At 47.7% G+C, this 16,706-nt stretch overlaps 2 protein-coding genes and 2 long non-coding RNA genes across 5 annotated transcripts in view; 2 read left to right on the plus strand and 2 right to left on the minus strand.

The window, feature by feature from the left end:
* The window catches only part of LOC120699385 (probable LRR receptor-like serine/threonine-protein kinase At3g47570), a 94,783-nt gene extending 90,276 nt beyond the window's left edge, over window positions 1–4,507 (minus strand). The window contains exon 1 of one of the 2 annotated variants that reach the window (XM_039983361.1): window positions 2,997–4,507. In XM_039983361.1, coding sequence (XP_039839295.1) covers window positions 2,997–3,771 — 775 coding nt within the window. In that variant the 5' untranslated portion in view covers window positions 3,772–4,507. The remainder of the gene's footprint in view (window positions 1–2,996) is intronic. The other variant, XM_039983360.1, reaches the window with a different exon arrangement.
* LOC120699386 lies at window positions 93–1,652 on the minus strand. Its single transcript, XM_039983363.1, has 2 exons — window positions 1,339–1,652; window positions 93–1,234 (listed from the first exon to the last, which is right to left on the minus strand). The coding sequence occupies exons 1-2, from the start codon at window positions 1,594–1,596 to the stop codon at window positions 293–295; spliced, it is 1,200 nt and encodes a 399-aa protein (XP_039839297.1). The 5' UTR covers window positions 1,597–1,652; the 3' UTR covers window positions 93–292.
* A 1,550-nt stretch (window positions 4,508–6,057) lies between the features above and the next one.
* Window positions 6,058–8,919, plus strand: LOC120699388. Its single transcript, XR_005685385.1, has 2 exons — window positions 6,058–6,521; window positions 8,693–8,919. It is a non-coding gene; the product is annotated as an uncharacterized LOC120699388 (long non-coding RNA).
* A 54-nt stretch (window positions 8,920–8,973) lies between these two features.
* Window positions 8,974–15,198, plus strand: LOC120699389. The gene is made up of 4 exons (XR_005685386.1): window positions 8,974–13,820; window positions 13,899–14,079; window positions 14,149–14,300; window positions 14,377–15,198. It is a non-coding gene; the product is annotated as an uncharacterized LOC120699389 (long non-coding RNA).
* Window positions 15,199–16,706: the final 1,508 nt, after the last annotated feature.

Raw genomic sequence — 16,706 nt, forward strand, 5'->3', positions numbered from 1 at the left:
TTACACGCGGGTCGTGCCCGTGCCACAACATTTTTTGCATCTGCAGTTGCGATTGTAATATAAAACACTTGTTCAATAATGGAGATGACCCATCATTAAATTGCACACGATACAAACTAAATAAATTCCTAATTTCATAACCATACAATGTTCGAAACTACAAATAAAGTCTCATACACATACGACAACTACATGAATAGGTAAAGCACATAAATAGTCCCGTAATAAAAAAAGTCTGTCACACACATAGTCCAATCATATATAGAGTCCATACAATTATAAATAAAACAAGCTAATCAGAGTCGCCTTCAATCAAAAGCTCTCCCCAACCATCATCATCATCATCTCCATTATCTTGGACTACAGCTTTCCCCTTTCTTACCTCAATTTGGGACACTATGACTTCTACTTCATATGCATTCATTGACCACCACTCGTCATCATCTCCATCATCAATAACGTGGTCATGCTCAGAAGCACTCTTCCCTTTGTCTTGCACTGCACTATTCCCTTGGTTATCGACTACAGGTGTGTCCACTACTTTTCCTTTCCTGTCAGACGGGTGATCCTGGGCAGGTAAGTCTCCTACAAGTGCCTTCATTGCCTCCATTTGAGTAGCTCTAACACCCAAAACCTCCGTGCTCGCGGATGACACATCCTTCTCAACGTTGGGCACCTTGTGTGGCAGATCGGCAACTAGGGCCTGCATTGCCTCCATCTGAGCCTCCTGAGCTAAATTCTCCATCTTTTCCATTTTTTCCATCCTCTTTTTAGCCTCCAATTTCTGAAAATATTCTTCCCATGAACACTTTGGGTGTTTAGCTTCCGGATCAACAGTAAAACCTTTCTTTGCTTTTTCCTCCCTTAACCTCTGCCTCTCCATCTCCTCCTCCTTCTCCTTCTTCTCATAATTTGCCAAAAGCTCCCTATCTGTGAGGGGCCGTGGGTACTTGCTCCGGTTCCTCCTCCAATAAACAATGCAATCCTCAAGAGTCTCCTTTTCTACTGCCTTCTTTTCATACTCACGCCGTAGGTCTTGGAGTACAGGCCCGGATAGAAATGACTCAAGGGGTGACAGAAATGACTCAAGGGGCAAAGTAACTTGGTAATCCTTCCTTATCTTCAGTTTTCTATTTAAAGTGTCTCGAGATTTCCGAGGCTCTTTTGTTCTGCCCAATTGCAACATTAGCTCATACCGGCCTTCGAACCACTCACAATCACATGTCCTTCCCTCCTGAAAAATTATTGAGAGCCAAACATTCAGAAATGTTAATATACCAAATACTAGCACAATGACATAATCATAAGGAGTTTCAACTTTGTGGTTAATATACGAACCCAATACTCTCCGTAGCTATTCCCACAGTAATATCCGTAGCTAAGCTCAGAAGGAACTACGCCTTTTGTGGCCAGAATACCACACTTGCATCGAAGACTAGGAGTAGTTGTACATGTCCATGGCTTCTTCCCACTCTCAAATTCTCGCACTTCCTCTTCTGTCGGCCAATGAGATCTAGGACCATAAATATACTCATTGAAGTCACATGCCGGCCATCCATCCTGCATGACACATAACATTAACGAGCATCTACTCATGCAAAATTAAAGAATCAATGCTACGCTACATGACACTTACTCAGTCTTTAGCGAGCATCTAAAAAAGGGAGTGAACTTTGGAGGGACACCAATATTAGGCCTTTGAAGTTTGGCACGAACACCGCAATGACATTTGGGAGGATTATTCACACAATATATAGCAGCTTCTTGCTTCTCTTCCTCTGTCATAGGTGGTGGATTTGGTGGGGGAGGGACCCATCGTCTAAACTCATTGTACGCCCATGACTCTGACCGATAATAAGGGAACAGCCGAATTCTAGGATCGAACTTATCCGGACCATCGATCCACTGAAAGAAAAAGCAGTGGCAATGATTCAATGAATCACTCCACTTGCATATGTAGAATGCTCTACCGGCCATCTTGGGATGCCTCGATTGCTTCACCTCTGCCAGCTGATTGCCCGGTTCACAACGACAAAATGGAACTGGAAGGGCAGGAGGGACTGGGGCATCCTCATCACACTCGGATGGGTACTGTCCACCACCAAGCAGCTTGTACCGGGCATCGCTCATTGCCATGTGCACTGCAGATACATAAATTCAATTGCCATGTGAAATAAAAAAACTTATGGAAACAAAAACAAAATAATTATGGTAACAAAGTATATACTAATTAAGCATAATATACCAGCGCTCAAAATATAATATGTACATTCCTAAAACTATGGAATAAAATTACATGTAACTCATATTAACATCCCCACCACTCAATCCTAGAAATCATATTAATCGATGCATGCACGTACTACCTCACGTCCAAATCGAGAGCAGAGTACCATCTAAGTATCATCTAAAATCCTAATCATGATAAAACTATCAACAACACCACCATTTCTCATATCAAGAACCTAACCCTAATCAAAAAAACCACCAATAACTACTAATGCACACGGTTAAACGATGAGATATTAGGGGCAATACCTTCGGGGAAGGGTGGGGAACGATTCCCCGTACTTTTTCCCCTCAAAAAATCCGATTTTGGGGGGGGGGGATCTAGGGGGGTGGCGGCGGCCGGCGGCGACCCTGGACGGGCTGTGGTCGGGGTGGAGCGAGGGAAGGAAAGGGAGGGTGGGGGAGAAGGGCCGGCGGCCCAGGACATTGGCCTTGTCGCGCCAGCCCTCATGGCGCGACAGGCTTGTTGCGTCAGTGCATGTGGCGCGACAGGGAGGGCCACGTCATCGCCGTCGCAGCGCAGCGCTGGCTCGGGCCGCCAGCGTGGCCACACTGTCGCGCCACATGCACTGGCGCGACAGAGGCTATCTGTCGCGCCATGAGGGCTGGCGCGACCAAACGGGCTACGCCTTGCAAATAAAAACCAATACGGGTTAAACTTAAAATATTCTTAAAAAAAGATTAAAAATAAAAAAAATCTCCAATACCTGCTGGTATTGTCCCTGTTATGTGGTTTGACCCAAGGACTAAGTATTCTAGACTTCTTGATAAGTTAGTTACTAAGCTTGGCAAATCTCCTTGTATGTCGTTCCCATCCAAAGTCAGAATAGTAAGCTGTGTACAATTCATCAACGAAGAGAGGAACATCCGGTCCCCGGCTTCAAGCCAGTGGTTCTGGAACAGCATCAGCTTCTGCAAATTGGGTAGGGATCCAAAAGAAGGAATAACTCCACTGAAGGAGTTCTGAGCTAGGTGGATAACTACAAGATTTGTCGCATTTGCTAGTGATCGAGGGATCCCTCCCTGAAAATTATTCTCAGACATTACTAGATTCTCAATGTTCGGGAGTGTGTTGCCCATGTTAGAAGGTAAAGTTCCTACAAGACCATTCCCTGCTATGCCTAGAGAAGTTAACAACGACAGGTTATAGATGGAGCTGGGTACGGTCCCAGAGAGATTGTTGTATGTGAGGTCGAGAAGATGTATGTTCGATAACCTCGCTAAACTTGCTGGGATACCTCCTGTCAACTGGTTCTCCGCTGCAATCAGGACCGCAAGCGAGGAGAGGTTCCCCAATGATGAAGGTATCTCACCGGATAAGCTATTTTCGGTCAGAGCCAGAAACTCTAAGCTGGCATAGGAGTTCATTAGCAAGGGAGGAATTGGTCCGGAAAGATTGTTCGTGTGAAGATCAATCTTCTGGATCAGTGAGCTATTGAGAAGGAAAGAAGAGATACCTCCTTCAAGATTGTTTTTCCTCATGGCGAAGATTTGGAGGCGAGAGCCGAGAGCACGATGCAAGCTCAGCAGGGATCATGCTGCTGAGGGCGTTGAAGCTGAGGTTGACGTACACGAGCCTGCGAAGCTGGCCCAGCTCTGGTGGCACTGATCCGCTAAGCTCATTGACTGGAAGGTGGATGTGTTCCAGATTGGTGAGATTGGAGATGCAAGGCGGGATCTTGCCGGCGAGGCCTTCTTCCTCCAAGCGCAAGGTGGTAACCCGGGGAGCCATCAGGCCGTGTCGCCACCGGTAGCGGCACACGACACCTTGCCAGCGGCAGAAGTGTAGTGAGCTATTGCCCCATGTGGTCAGGGCACCGGCGGGCTTTGACGTTGATAGGTGGGACTTGATGCAGAGAAGGGCCTCTTGGTCTTCAGTATCGGTGGTCTGGTTTATATTTGGCGCAGCAGCTGCTTTGCATGCACCGGAGAGGAGGATTAAGATGATGTGTAAGGAGAACATGATGCATATAGCATGTGAAGACATGGATGAAATGGCAGGGAGCTTATGAACTTTGTGAGACGATGAGTCGTGTTTGCCTTAATTTTGCAGGTGTGAGTGAGCTTATATAGTTGAAGTATTCTACCACCCCTTTGGACCCCTCCTTCTCTACCTGTAAACCATTTCCCCATAGGAGATGAAAGGGAATTGGAAATCTATATAGTCGAATTAATTTAATCCATAAATAAAGTTATTCGCGTTGAGCCGACACCCCACCAAGACCAACGACCATATTTTTGGTTTCACACATAGAGTATGTGTATTAGAGAGAGCTTGTAATATAGCTCTATATTAAATACAGTGAAGTGAACACCCACACTGTGCGCGAAATGGATCAAGAAAATCGAACAGAGTACATAGTGGCCGTCGACATTTGTGTGTCAGAATAGAAATTGCAGTCTGCAGAAGCGTCGAACCGAGATGAATAAAAGATTGGATGTACACAGCAAGAACACGGAGACGAGCAGGGTGCTGGCCCACGGGCAAGTGCAAGACCTGACGCATGGACTAAGATATGCGGTTTTTCTTAAGTGGTGGGTCCATCAACCTGTTGCAGATTTTGCAGAGCAAAATCTCCGAGACAATGGAGGCGCCTTAAATAATTAAAAACTGACGAACCATCTAAAACATTTTAAGGACACATCACCTACACCATTTTTGGCGGGCCAAGGGTATATATAGCGTTGGACGGTCAACCTCGCCCATGCCTGGAGCAGCTCCCATGATGATGCAGAGAGAGTGTTCGAGGCAAATATTTGGAAAACAGGGATTTTGGCCCTATCGAATCTTTGCACTGTAACTAAATCGACAGCCTGCAAAGCATGATTCTGGTTTGATTCTCGTGCTGTATTGATTCTTGTTGGCTGTAGTCATTCGCGTGTGAATGATCAAGACCGGAACTTTCCATATTTTAAAAAAATTTGTATCTGGTTTCACCTGTCATTAGCCTTAATAACCTCACTTGTTTATTTCATCCGAATTATTTGCTTATGGGACACAACTCAACAACAACGACCATGTTCATAGGCAATGTATGCTATGCAATCCATCTTCGTATGCAAACTATGAAAACTCCAATCAGGACCACCGGATCAAGATCCAAGGGGCATGAGAGGGGGGTAATTTTACAATTAACCGCCCACCCTTGGATCAGATAATCACACTTTTGCAAATCTCTCCTCCCACTCCCCCTGCGCCCCCCTTGGATCTTGATCCGGTGGTCCAGATTGGAGTTTTCATAGTTTGCATACGAATGTGGTTTGCATAGCATATGTTGTCATGTTCATAAGCAAAATTGAGGTGATAAAGATCAAACCCAATTAGTTAGAATCTATTTCCCAACTACTTGATTAGTCTTAGTCCTGATGGTCTTCAGTACTCAAAAGGAATCTAGAGGAATGAAAATAGGCCAGACGATTTCATATGAAAAATTAACCTGCTCTTACCTCTATATATAGAAAGTGAATGGTAGCTAAAGTAGGCTAAAGATCGATTCCCACCATCGTGTGGGGGCATCTTGACAACAACGCGCACCATGTTATTGGAGGCAAGAATTTAGAATGAAAAAAAAATAAGCAGATGCTGCGAAAACTTTCGGCCGGCTTTGGCGAGAAATTTGGTAGCTGTCTTGTTCTTTAGTATCCGGGGAAGCTTTGTCCATATTGTTCGTCCACACGACAAGCATGGCTGAGCAGCAGTGCATTGTCTGCGAAGCGTATAGTAGCAGATAAAACGTGTGGGTGCTCTGAGACTTTTTGGCCTTGACGACGACGAAAGTTCAACTCTAACGCATATCATGAACTCTCGGGTCGTCGGTCTCTTAGGCGTGGACTCGAGTCGTCACGCGCAGTCACAAGTACACCGTGTCAAAATTAGCCAGCAGTGTGATTACATGACTTAGGTGATGCGTTTTCATGTTTTGTCACCTTGTGAGGCCACAATGTTAGTCGGCAGCGTTACCGTGTGAATGGAGGGATACGTGCAACACATGGTAGGAGTGCTTATATATAGAGAGAGGATGGGTATAGCTGCTTAGAGATCGAGCATGTACATTTACAAACAAACAAAAGCACTCCCAATACTTCAGGAGAGTTAAGATAGGATGGTGTCTTTTCCACCCAGAAGCCACCGGATGTATCATCATCTGCTACAACTTGCTGCCATCGTAACAGCGCTGATGCTAATTTGTCTCCAACTGTCGGCCGGCCAGCATGGTCGTCATAATCCCCCGGTATGCACATACTACGAATTCCGTAGATTTGAGTTATCCTTGCATGGTAAAACAACGTTAACGTTTGCACCCCATGTATATATATTCTGCTTTGCAAGTTCGCGAACTGTCAAAAACTCACAATATGCAACTCTTTCACATTTTTTCCTAATAAACCATTGGGTTCGCTAGATAACATATATCTGTGTACAGTCCACGAAATTCGCTGGTATGTACAGACTACAAATTCCGTAGATACAAGTTATCTTTGTGCATCCCCGGCCAACGATTTCACTCATACACCCCATGTATTTTCTACTTGCAAGTTTGGTGAACTGCCACAGAAACCCTCTATGTATAACTCTGTTACCTTTTTAAAACCATTATTGGTTTGCTAGTGGATAACATGTGTTTACAATTTACATAAAGGAAACACTAATAACCCACTCTAAGTACTCTAAGTACGCACTATCTATCCTTCTCACAGATGGCACAAAAAGTATAACGAGGTGTCTATGTGCACGCCTTTAATTTATAGGGATGCATGTATATATTCAAGCGTTTATATTTCACACAAATAGGAACTCATTTCTAGTTACCAAGTTTTCATGTATTTGATTGACCGCGGGCCACGATAGGCCGACCATTTTGGGTCCATTATATTAGGAAAGATGTGAAATTTGAGTCCCTATGGGTTTTGCGAGTGTGCCAAGTGGCTGCCACTACTACAAAAAAAACATTAACCGAGGCGGGCAAAAAAACTTAACCGACGCATTTCGGGCAACTGCCTCCGACGTACCGTCACAGTAAATAACACATTTCCCGAGGTGGTTGCTTGCCAGCCTCGGTTAATCAAATAGAAAAAACAAAAAAAAACCTGTGGACAGGCCCGCCGAGCCCATCCACGGCGAGGCCGCCGCCACCGCTGCCGTTCCTCCGCTCCGTCGGGATCCCCCCCCCCCCCCCCCCCCGAGGCCGGATCCGCGAGCCCCGACCGGGAGCCCCAAGGCTGGATCCATCCTCCTCGTGCTCACGCCGCCGGGCCGCCGCCCCTCCTCGCGTCCGGATCCGCCTCCCCGCCGCTCATTCGCTGCCTCGGTTAATAAAAAATGACTGCCTCGGTTAATCGCAGGCATTAACCGAGACGGTTTTTTAACGTGCTTGCCTCCGAGGCCTTTTCAAAGTGCCTCGGTGAATCAGTTTTTGTAGTAGTGTGCTCCTCCTTTTATCAATAAGAAACCACAACATAAATGTCATCATCACATAACTACAAAAATAATTTTTAGAGACTGATAAAACACAATTTGTAGGAGCAAATGTGGTACCCGCTCCTGCTTTCGCTCCTATAAATAGCTATTTGCAGGCCGGGTAACGAGTCCATCCCTAGAAATTGATTTCTAAGAATGGGTCATGCAGTCACCCATTCTTAGAAATGCGGGTGACGGCATGTCCCGTTCCTAGAAATTGATTTCTAGGAACGGGTAATGGCATTATCCGTCCAAAAAATAGTGGCCATTTCTAGGCACGGGCGATGCCACCATCTGTTTCTAAAAATATATTTTTACGGGCGGATGAATTTCTACAATAATGCTGCTCTGATCCATTTGTAGCAACGGATTATCTTTTGGACCGCCCCTAAAGAAAAATTGAGGCACCCCTCATTTTTTATAGTGTCAGAAGCTAAATTGGAAAAGTACATGATCTGAACAACGGTGCACTTGCCACATTAATTAATTAATTAATTAACTAGTTAGTACTTCTGCTTGTTTTTTATGTGATTATGTTTTCTTTACGTATACAAATTAAATATATTGTTTCTCGGGTGTCGGGTTTACAATTTGCCATTGCAAATCATCTCAAGATGTGCTCGACACGTTCCATAATGCCTTTATTGTATAACAATTTTGTAAAATGGTACTCCCTCCATCCCAAAAAACAAGTCATCCTAGAAATTCTAGGACAAATTAACAAGAAAGTAAAATGACTATGTAAACTCCTATTTATTACCCATATTTGGCACTAATTGATTCATGCACGCACATGCATTTTCTAAATAGGGTAAGATGACATGTTTTTTGGGATAAATTTTAAATCTTAAAGTGACTTGTATTTTGAGACGGAGAAAGTACGTGTTTGTGAGTTATTATCTATATATATATCTCATCTAATAGACCATATACTAATTACTGCAGGGTACAGGTGCGGGCCCTGATCCCAATTCTCCAGTTTTTAATCCTCCATAAGATGATGATTGATGAGAATACGCTAATATTTCTCGCTTCAGATATGGAAACCGTAGTAGATGAGGCATTTACACTGGTGTCTATCTATAACTACCAATCTATTGTATATTTTTCTTAGATATTCACAAAATGCCTTAAATACGTGAAGTTTGAAGTGTTATGATAGTAAAAAAAAACACGGCCGGGGGGAGGGGGTTGAAATGGCCCCACTGTATTTCATTAAGAGGAAGCGACCACGGCTTCTCCGACCGCGGAAAGACCCCCCGAACCCTGACCCATGCCCACAAGGGCCATGCCTTACGGCGAGCACAGCGAGGAAGATTTTTTTACCCCTGCACTGCCACCAGGAAATTCGTCCCCTGCGGGGATCGAACCACGGCCGGCAGGCAGGGGGCGCTACTGAGCCCTGCTAGCCAGTCGGCCGGCAGGAGAAGTGTTATGATAGTAGGCGATCATGATAGCGAGAGCCTTATCGTAGCTTTGTCAATCTCAAAATTTGCTGGTTTAATTTCTTGAAGGTGCTTATAGGAGTATGATTGCATGCGAGTATGTGAAGGTTTGAGCTTGTATTGTGCTTAAAAAATGGTTATATTGTTACTGTATGCTTCTATCGTACCCTATTTATAAATAAAACCGAATGCAGATTACATGTGTACCAGGATCAGTTATTCATACACGTGACTATTACAAGAGTGAATCATAGCAAATGTTATTACATAAACTGTAGACTTCATTTTAAAAATGATCTGTTTGGTCTGAAAGATAAATACATAGATATATGGAAATCCCCAACATAATGAGACTCCATATCCACTGGTAGTTGACTGAAAGATAAATACATAGATATATGGAAATCCCCAACATAATGAGATTTCATTTTAAAAATGATCTGTCTGGATCGAAGTTCACCTCATCCGGTGGGTCTGGGGGATAGCGGGGAAGAAGAAGGGGTGAGTACAACCAATTTTACTATATGTCGTGTATCAATATTAGGGATACCCGAGAATAGAGGAAGAAGTGCCATGTGTCCGGATCAGTCCGGGGGATTAAGCTGCTAAGCCTGCCTCGCCCGACCCTGGGGGAAAGAATCCGCCTCGCCCGACCCTTGAGGACGGGCTCGCTTCCAGCTGACTTTGCGGGGTGGGGCCTGGCTGCGCCCGACCATCACGAGGAGCACTCCGCCTCGCCCGACCCCCCTGAGGGACTCGAGCTCACTCGTCCACATAAGTGGGGCCCTCAAGGCTTCGTGCCATATATATCTACTGACCAACGAGGATGTGGATGACCATGCAGGGGACACACTGACAAAAGAATAGCGGAGCGCACGCCTCTACACACCTATGGATACGATGGGCTGTAGTGTAGAGGCATGCGCCACCCATATGGATCGCGCAGCGAGGACCTGGTGGCGTGCGCCTCTGACATCTGCACGCCTTGCGTGGCGGATTGTGCAGCAAGGAGGACCCGGTGGCGAAGAACAAAGGCGGTGACGACAGAGCCAATGGGGCCCACACATGACGGTGGAAGCAGCACCGGCGGAACAGGTGGGCCCCCATATCTGGGAAGGTGGCAGTGGGATTGCAAGAGATCTTCTCGTACTCCTCTTTGAGGCGCACACACGATCTCTCTCTCTCTCTCTACTCCTTGATCTTGTACACCGGCCCTTTCCCTTGGCTTATAAAAGGGAAAGGGAGGCGCCTCGCACGGGCAAGTGGACATCCGAACGTAGACGTCTGACCTCGACCCAACTACGATTGTTCAAGAACACCCACATACGCAAAGACTCTTGACACCATAGATTTGGGACCTCGGCTCCCTTTCTAGCCTGTTTGTAACCCTCTACTGCAAATAAGTGCAAGATACACGAGCTGCCATGAACTACACATAGGGACATTCCGTCCGAACCAGTATGTGTGTCTTCTTTCACACACTATCTGAGTCAGACACGCAAAGCACAAGATTTACTAGCTAGTAGGTGGTTCTAATCACCAAAAGTTAGCGCACTAGGTAGGGGCCTTTTGCACATCTCGTTTGTTTTTTAGCCGGCTACGAATGGAAAGCCACGCTGGAGGATGGCTTCTCGGGCACACTCGTGTGTTTCACCGACCTAGACTTCATCGTCAACACGGAGGGCAAACTAGAGTGGATCTATGCTCCCATTTGGACCACCAACACCATCAGCACTGACCCCGTCGACGAGGCTCTACAGAACATGCAGCTGCGTGCTCCGAAGGCCCACACCCCTTGCAAGCGACCAGCACCTCAGCCTCGACTGCGAGAGCATGGAGCACCAACTTGGTGCCTTCCTAGGCCCTCGACCGGCCTTGGAGGATCTGCAACGTGTTCTTCACTCTTTTGCCAACGTCGTGGTGCAGCTCTCTGGAGGAGAACCGCTCTCCCCAGAAATCCTCACCAAAATTTGTCATGGCAGTGTTTCCATTCGGCCCGCGCAGTGCTGCGTGGGCTATGCAGTGGTGCTGGTTGGTTGCCCACGAACATCAAGTTTGTGGGCATGACTATGTCTTTTGAATCCTTCCACAATCTCCTCGCGGGGGAATTGGATAATATCTCTCCAACTCCAGCAATGGGAGCCATCACCTCTCGCGTGAGTGTTTCATGGCGAACACTCCTGATGGGCATGTCGGCGATGATGATGATGGGGAGGCCACTCCCCCAATCAACCCCGGCAATGAAACCGGGAGGGGGGCGAATGCCCCGCCGGCCCCACGGCGCGAGCATCCGTGGGAGAGATAGAAGGAGCTTGACAAGGCGCAGCTCCAGCTAGACCAGGAGCGCACCGAACTCGAGCACGAGCTAGGCTGCCATGGGGATGGCGGGCGAGCGCTCACCCATGCCCAAGTGGTAAATCAGTGAATCCAAGAGGACTGCAGAGGTCTCCCGAACTTCGCCCGAGCAAGTTAGAACATCTCTATAGCGGTGGCGGCTCTTGAAGCGCTACTGGAGACCGTGAAGTTCCTGCAGTAGGCTGAGAGCAAGACCTCTTGGTGATGCATGTTGTGACAATCCCAGCGTCCTCAGCCTGGGAATGTGTCAAGAACATCTCCATCAACCAGGCGCTACATGAGCGCCAAGCGCCCGTCAAGGCCCCCATCAAGGGTCGTGTTGGTGTCAACTGAGACGCACATCTCACCCTGGATGCCCAAAGGAGCGGGCAAGAGCAGGACTAGGGTGAGGGAAGCCGCTGCCATCACCCTCGCCATGGGGGACGCTACAACAGCCCAGGGTGTTTGGTTCGTGAATCCGCAATGCGGCATTCCCGCAGCGGTATCAACCCTTGACCAACATCCCGAGGTAGGCCGGGGAATCGAACCCTACCCTCTGTCTCAAGGATTACCGGCTGCCTACCGAGCCAACGGCATGGATAGTGACTACTTCTTTATCTGGTACTCTCCATTGTTCCTAGCCGACTCGGTGCGGACATGGCTCAAACACCTTCAAGCCGACCAGATTCAGAACTGGTCGGAACTCAAGGAGGTCTTCGTGGTAAACATCAAAGGAATGTATGAGCGCCCCAAAAACTCATGGAATCTAAAAAACCAATGATCAAAGAAAGGGGAAACTCTCCATGAGTACATCCGGCACTTCTCCAAGCAGTGCAAAATGCTGCCCAACATCGCCGATGATGACATCATTGGAGCATTCCTGTTCGGGACTACCTATGAGTCCCTGGTCCACAAGCTCGGGCGCAAGGGCTGGAGGACCACCAAGGCGCTCCACAACATCGCCCCAAGCCACGCATCACACGAGGAGGTGGTCGTTGCCATATCATATTTGACCACGCCAAGGGAAATGCTAGGCGGGAGGAGTGCACCAGCGAGGACGTGCTCAACCACTCTCGCAAGAAGAAGAACAAGAGCGGACTGGGCGCTCCCTTGTTGCCGCCACCAAATGCATAAGAGGATGGGCGCTCACCGTGGACACCCCGACCACTTCGATAGGAGGCTTGAGGGGGGGTGCCCGAACCATGCCTACCCGGTCAAGCACGCATACAAGGACTGCTTTCTCATGAAGTAGTTCATGTCTTGTGGCCCCAACAGGGGGGAGAAGAAGAAGAAGACTGAGCCAGCTATGGGTGACACTAGGGGAAGGATGGCGGTGTCGGTGTTTTACCGTCGGGTTCTCCGAGGGGTATCCCGAGGAGAGTGGTTATGAGTAGGTACTCACCGAGATCAGAACGCAATGGTGCAAGGAACACAAGGATTTAGACAGGTTCGAGCCGCCGGAGCGTAATACCCTATGTCTTGTGTGATGGTTTGTATTTACTCTGGTATTGTTCGATGTTTTGGAGGGGTCCCTGTTCGCCCTTATATAATTTGGGGGAACAGGGTTACATGAAAGGTCCTAGTCGAGTTCTATTAGGATTCTAGTCTGAGAGGTTCGGCTAGTTCCCGAGACCGTCGACTAGTTCTACTCCTATTCGGGTAGATACAAAAGAGGTAAGGCATAACCATGTACTACTCCCTACTCTAGAATATTTTGTGCCCATGGGCAGTCCCGCTGTCCCAGGTCTGACAAGCCCCCGAGCTATTCGTAGTCGAGTTCTGCAGGCATTGAGCACTTCTGAAGATGTTCATCGGGTACTTCGAGAGTTCTTCGACTTCCGTCTGCGCAGCCGGGCGCTTCAGGTGCTTTCCAGGGCAGGTTGTCCATCCTCGGAGTCCATCGAGGGCTTCGTGTGGTCTTCCCAGTGCTTCTTTGGCTGCATCGAGGCTATGAGGTGCGCAAGCCCCGAATTTGCTCTGGTATATGGTGCGCGATGTACTCGCGCTCCATATGGAGTAGCCCCCGAGCCTTAGGTCGATTTGATGGGTCGGGCTGAGGATCTACTTGGTTTTTCTGGGTTCTTCGATCTTCTGTTTGAAGTCTGGAACTTTTTTTTCAGGCCTCCTTCTAAGAGGCAGACGGTGGGCTCCATAGTGAGTCCTGCCGACTCGACTCCTGCCGCGCCGGCTGAGTCAGGAGGGAGCGGCTCTGCTAGGGGGCAGAGCACTTCGGGGCAGACCGTGGTCCCGAAGTTTTCCAAGGCGAAGAGATTCGTTCTGAAGCACTCCTCTCAGTGTGTACATTGATCGAATGTTCTTATTTGATCTTTTGATATTGTGATTGAGGTGTCGAGTACTTCTTCCTTTTGTAGCACTCCCGATGCTCTTGGGTTTGATGAGTCGGAGAAAGGGGTTTTGATTCCCTTAAGAATATTGCCCAGCTGCCTCCTAGTTCTCCGAAGGAGGGCGATCAGTTGGGCGACTCCGCAGTTGGCGCGGAGGGTAATCTTGCCGTCGGGGAGGCGGACAAGAAGTATCCTGCTGCTAGCGCTGGTGAGTGTTTTTGTTTGCGATCGACTGGTTTCTTCGTCGGGCATTCGCTAATGTCATTGTACTTTTTAGACAAGCAAGCTGAGGGTCCACCAAAGAGTCATGCGGCCACTGGCAGTGTTGACCTGATCCCACCAGATGTGCCGCGGTAGAAGGTGGAGGAGCCAGTCGAGGGGTCGACTATTGTAGCCCGGGAGATTCTGGGCTGTCATTCTGCTCTTGTTGTAAGTAGCTTTTTTGTACTCGAGTACTTTTTATTGAGCTATCGAGTTCTCTGTCTTGATCTTGCTTTGTTGGCAGAGTCTGGCCAGTCAAGTCGTGGAGCAGGCTGAGTTCCTATGTCGGACTGGCGAGGATATCCAGCTGATGGCTGACCAGTCGCTTTAGCTTGAAAAGGTGGCTGCTCTTGAAAGGTCTTCTCAGGAGCAGTCAGAGAAGGTCAAGCTGTTGGAGGCCCGGGTGGAGACCTTGGAGCAGGATAATTCTTCTTTAAAGGAGAAGGCCTCCAAGCTGCAGGAGAAGGTCAAGGCAGCTGCCAAGGAGAAAAAAAGGTATTTTCTTCTTGCTTCTGAGTCCCTCGAGTAGTTTTCTTCTGTTCTCATGTTTTCCTTGCTTTGACAGAGCTTAAGAGCTTGTTGTTGCGAAAGGATAATGAGGTGACTGATCTGACCAATATTATGTATCGTCACACAGATGCTGTGGAGAAACTGACCAAGATCAAAACTAATGCCGACAAGCAGACGGTCAGTGATATGAAGCAGATTAGGGAGCTATCCCAGCAGCTGGCTGAGCAGCTGGCTGATCTTGGAGCGGCGGCTCAAGTAGTCATCGACATGGTTGAGGATGAGGAAGCTGGTGGTAAAAGTCTGCTAGATCATCTTCGAGAAGCCCCCCAGCGACTTAGTAGCTTCTTCTCTGATACCTCTAGGGACTACCTAGCCCATACTTTAGGATTAGCTAAATCCTTTCTCCCTTTAGTGAACTTGTCCTTTATTGGCGATGGGGTTGCCGTAGGCTGTTTGGAGGAGTGATTCTCTGAATATGTCGCGGAGATGAAGCCCATCGCTGATAAGGTTATCAATAGCCTGGAGCTAGTGCCAGAGGCTTAAACAGTTGTTGTAATATCCTCTTGGTTTTTGTGTGGACGGGTGTCCATTGTAGTACTTTTAACATTCTAATGTATAGTACTTTGAGTTGACAGCCGATCGGCTGGTTCCCCTTGTCATTGGCTGTCTTGATTTGCTTCTTCGAGTACCGTAGTAGTCGATTTGCTTGTCGTCTCGTGGACAAGTAATTCCTTTGTAGGGAGTGGTGAGATTTATTCAAGTACTGCATTAGTCGAATGTCTCTCTTCGAGTGCATAGCAGTCGATGAATTGTCAGGTCTTGGATGACTAATTTTTTGTTGGAGGTGGGGGATTGGTCCTGTCCTCGAGTCGAGTACTTAGGTAGTCGACCAATTGTCATCTCATGGACATAGAGATCCTTTTGGGAGATAGGGAGCATGTCCCATCCGTAGGTCGAGTACCCGAGTAGTCGGGTAGTTCGTCATCTTGCAGACGAAAAGAATAAGTCCTCTTGGGAGATAGGGAGCATGTCCCATCCATAGGTCGAGTACCGGAGTAATTGGATAGTTCGTCATCTCATGGATGAGAAAAATAGGGAGCTGGTCCCATCCAGAAATCGAGTACCGCAGTAGTCGAATAAGTTGTCGTCTCATGGACAAAAAAATAGGGAGCTAGTCCCGTTCGGAAATCAAGTACCTTAGTAGTCGATTAGGTTGTCATCTCATGGACGAGAAAAATAGGGAGCTGGTCCCATCTAGAAATCGAGTACCGCAGTAGTCGATTAGGTCGTCTCATGGACGAGAAAAATAGGGAGCTGGTCCCATCCGAAAATCGAGTACCGCAGTAGTCGATTAGGTCGTCTCATGGACGAGAGAGTAGAGAACTTGTCTCTAGGGCCAAAGGCCCCGACTACTCGATTCGCCGTGCCTTTGACTTTGAGTGAACAAAGAAAAGTTGGTATTCGAGGTAGTCGAAGGAGTTACCACCCCTTGGGAGGGGGAGCTCGTGTCTCGTAGGTTTTACTCCTGAAGGTAGAGAGCTTGTTTCTAGGGCCGCAAGGCACATGTCCCTTAGCCCCAGTTACTCGACTCGCCGTGCCTTTGACTCTGAGTGAACAAAAAAGGTTGGTATTCGAGGTAACTGATGGAGTGAAGACTCCTGAAGAAGTAACCCCTTGGGAGGGGGAGCTCATGTCTCCGGCGACGAGATCTTCTCTTTCCTTTAATTTAGCAGCACTCGATTTCTATCTTGGCCTTTATTGGGTGTAAGACCGTTCAATGATTTAAATATTTTTCTTCTGCTAACTTGAGTAGTTTGGGAATTGAGTCAGGTCTCGGGCGAACCCGTCCTAGCCTTTATTGGGTGTAAGACCGGGGGTAAGCCTAATAGATGACTCGAGTCAGAGCTCGGGCGAACCCAGCCTAGTCTTTATTGGGTGTAAGACCGGGGGTAAACCCAATAGATGACTCTCTTTTGGTCTCTTCTTTTCTGTCAATACAAATAGTGAATTGAGTCAGAGCTCGGGCGAACCCATCCTAGCCTTTATTGGGTGTAAGACCGGGGG

Source organism: Panicum virgatum, chromosome 3K (genome assembly GCF_016808335.1).
Source record: "Panicum virgatum strain AP13 chromosome 3K, P.virgatum_v5, whole genome shotgun sequence".
Classification (NCBI taxonomy): Eukaryota; Viridiplantae; Streptophyta; class Magnoliopsida; order Poales; family Poaceae; genus Panicum; species Panicum virgatum.

Coding starts and splice junctions, on each gene's coding strand:
- LOC120699386 (XM_039983363.1), bottom strand. CDS start 1,596: ATGAGTAGATGCTCGTTAATGTTATGTGTCATGCAGGATGGATGGCCG. Junction 1,235..1,338: donor ATAGCTACGGAGAGTATTGG/GTTCGTATATTA, acceptor ATAATTTTTCAG/GAGGGAAGGACATGTGATTG.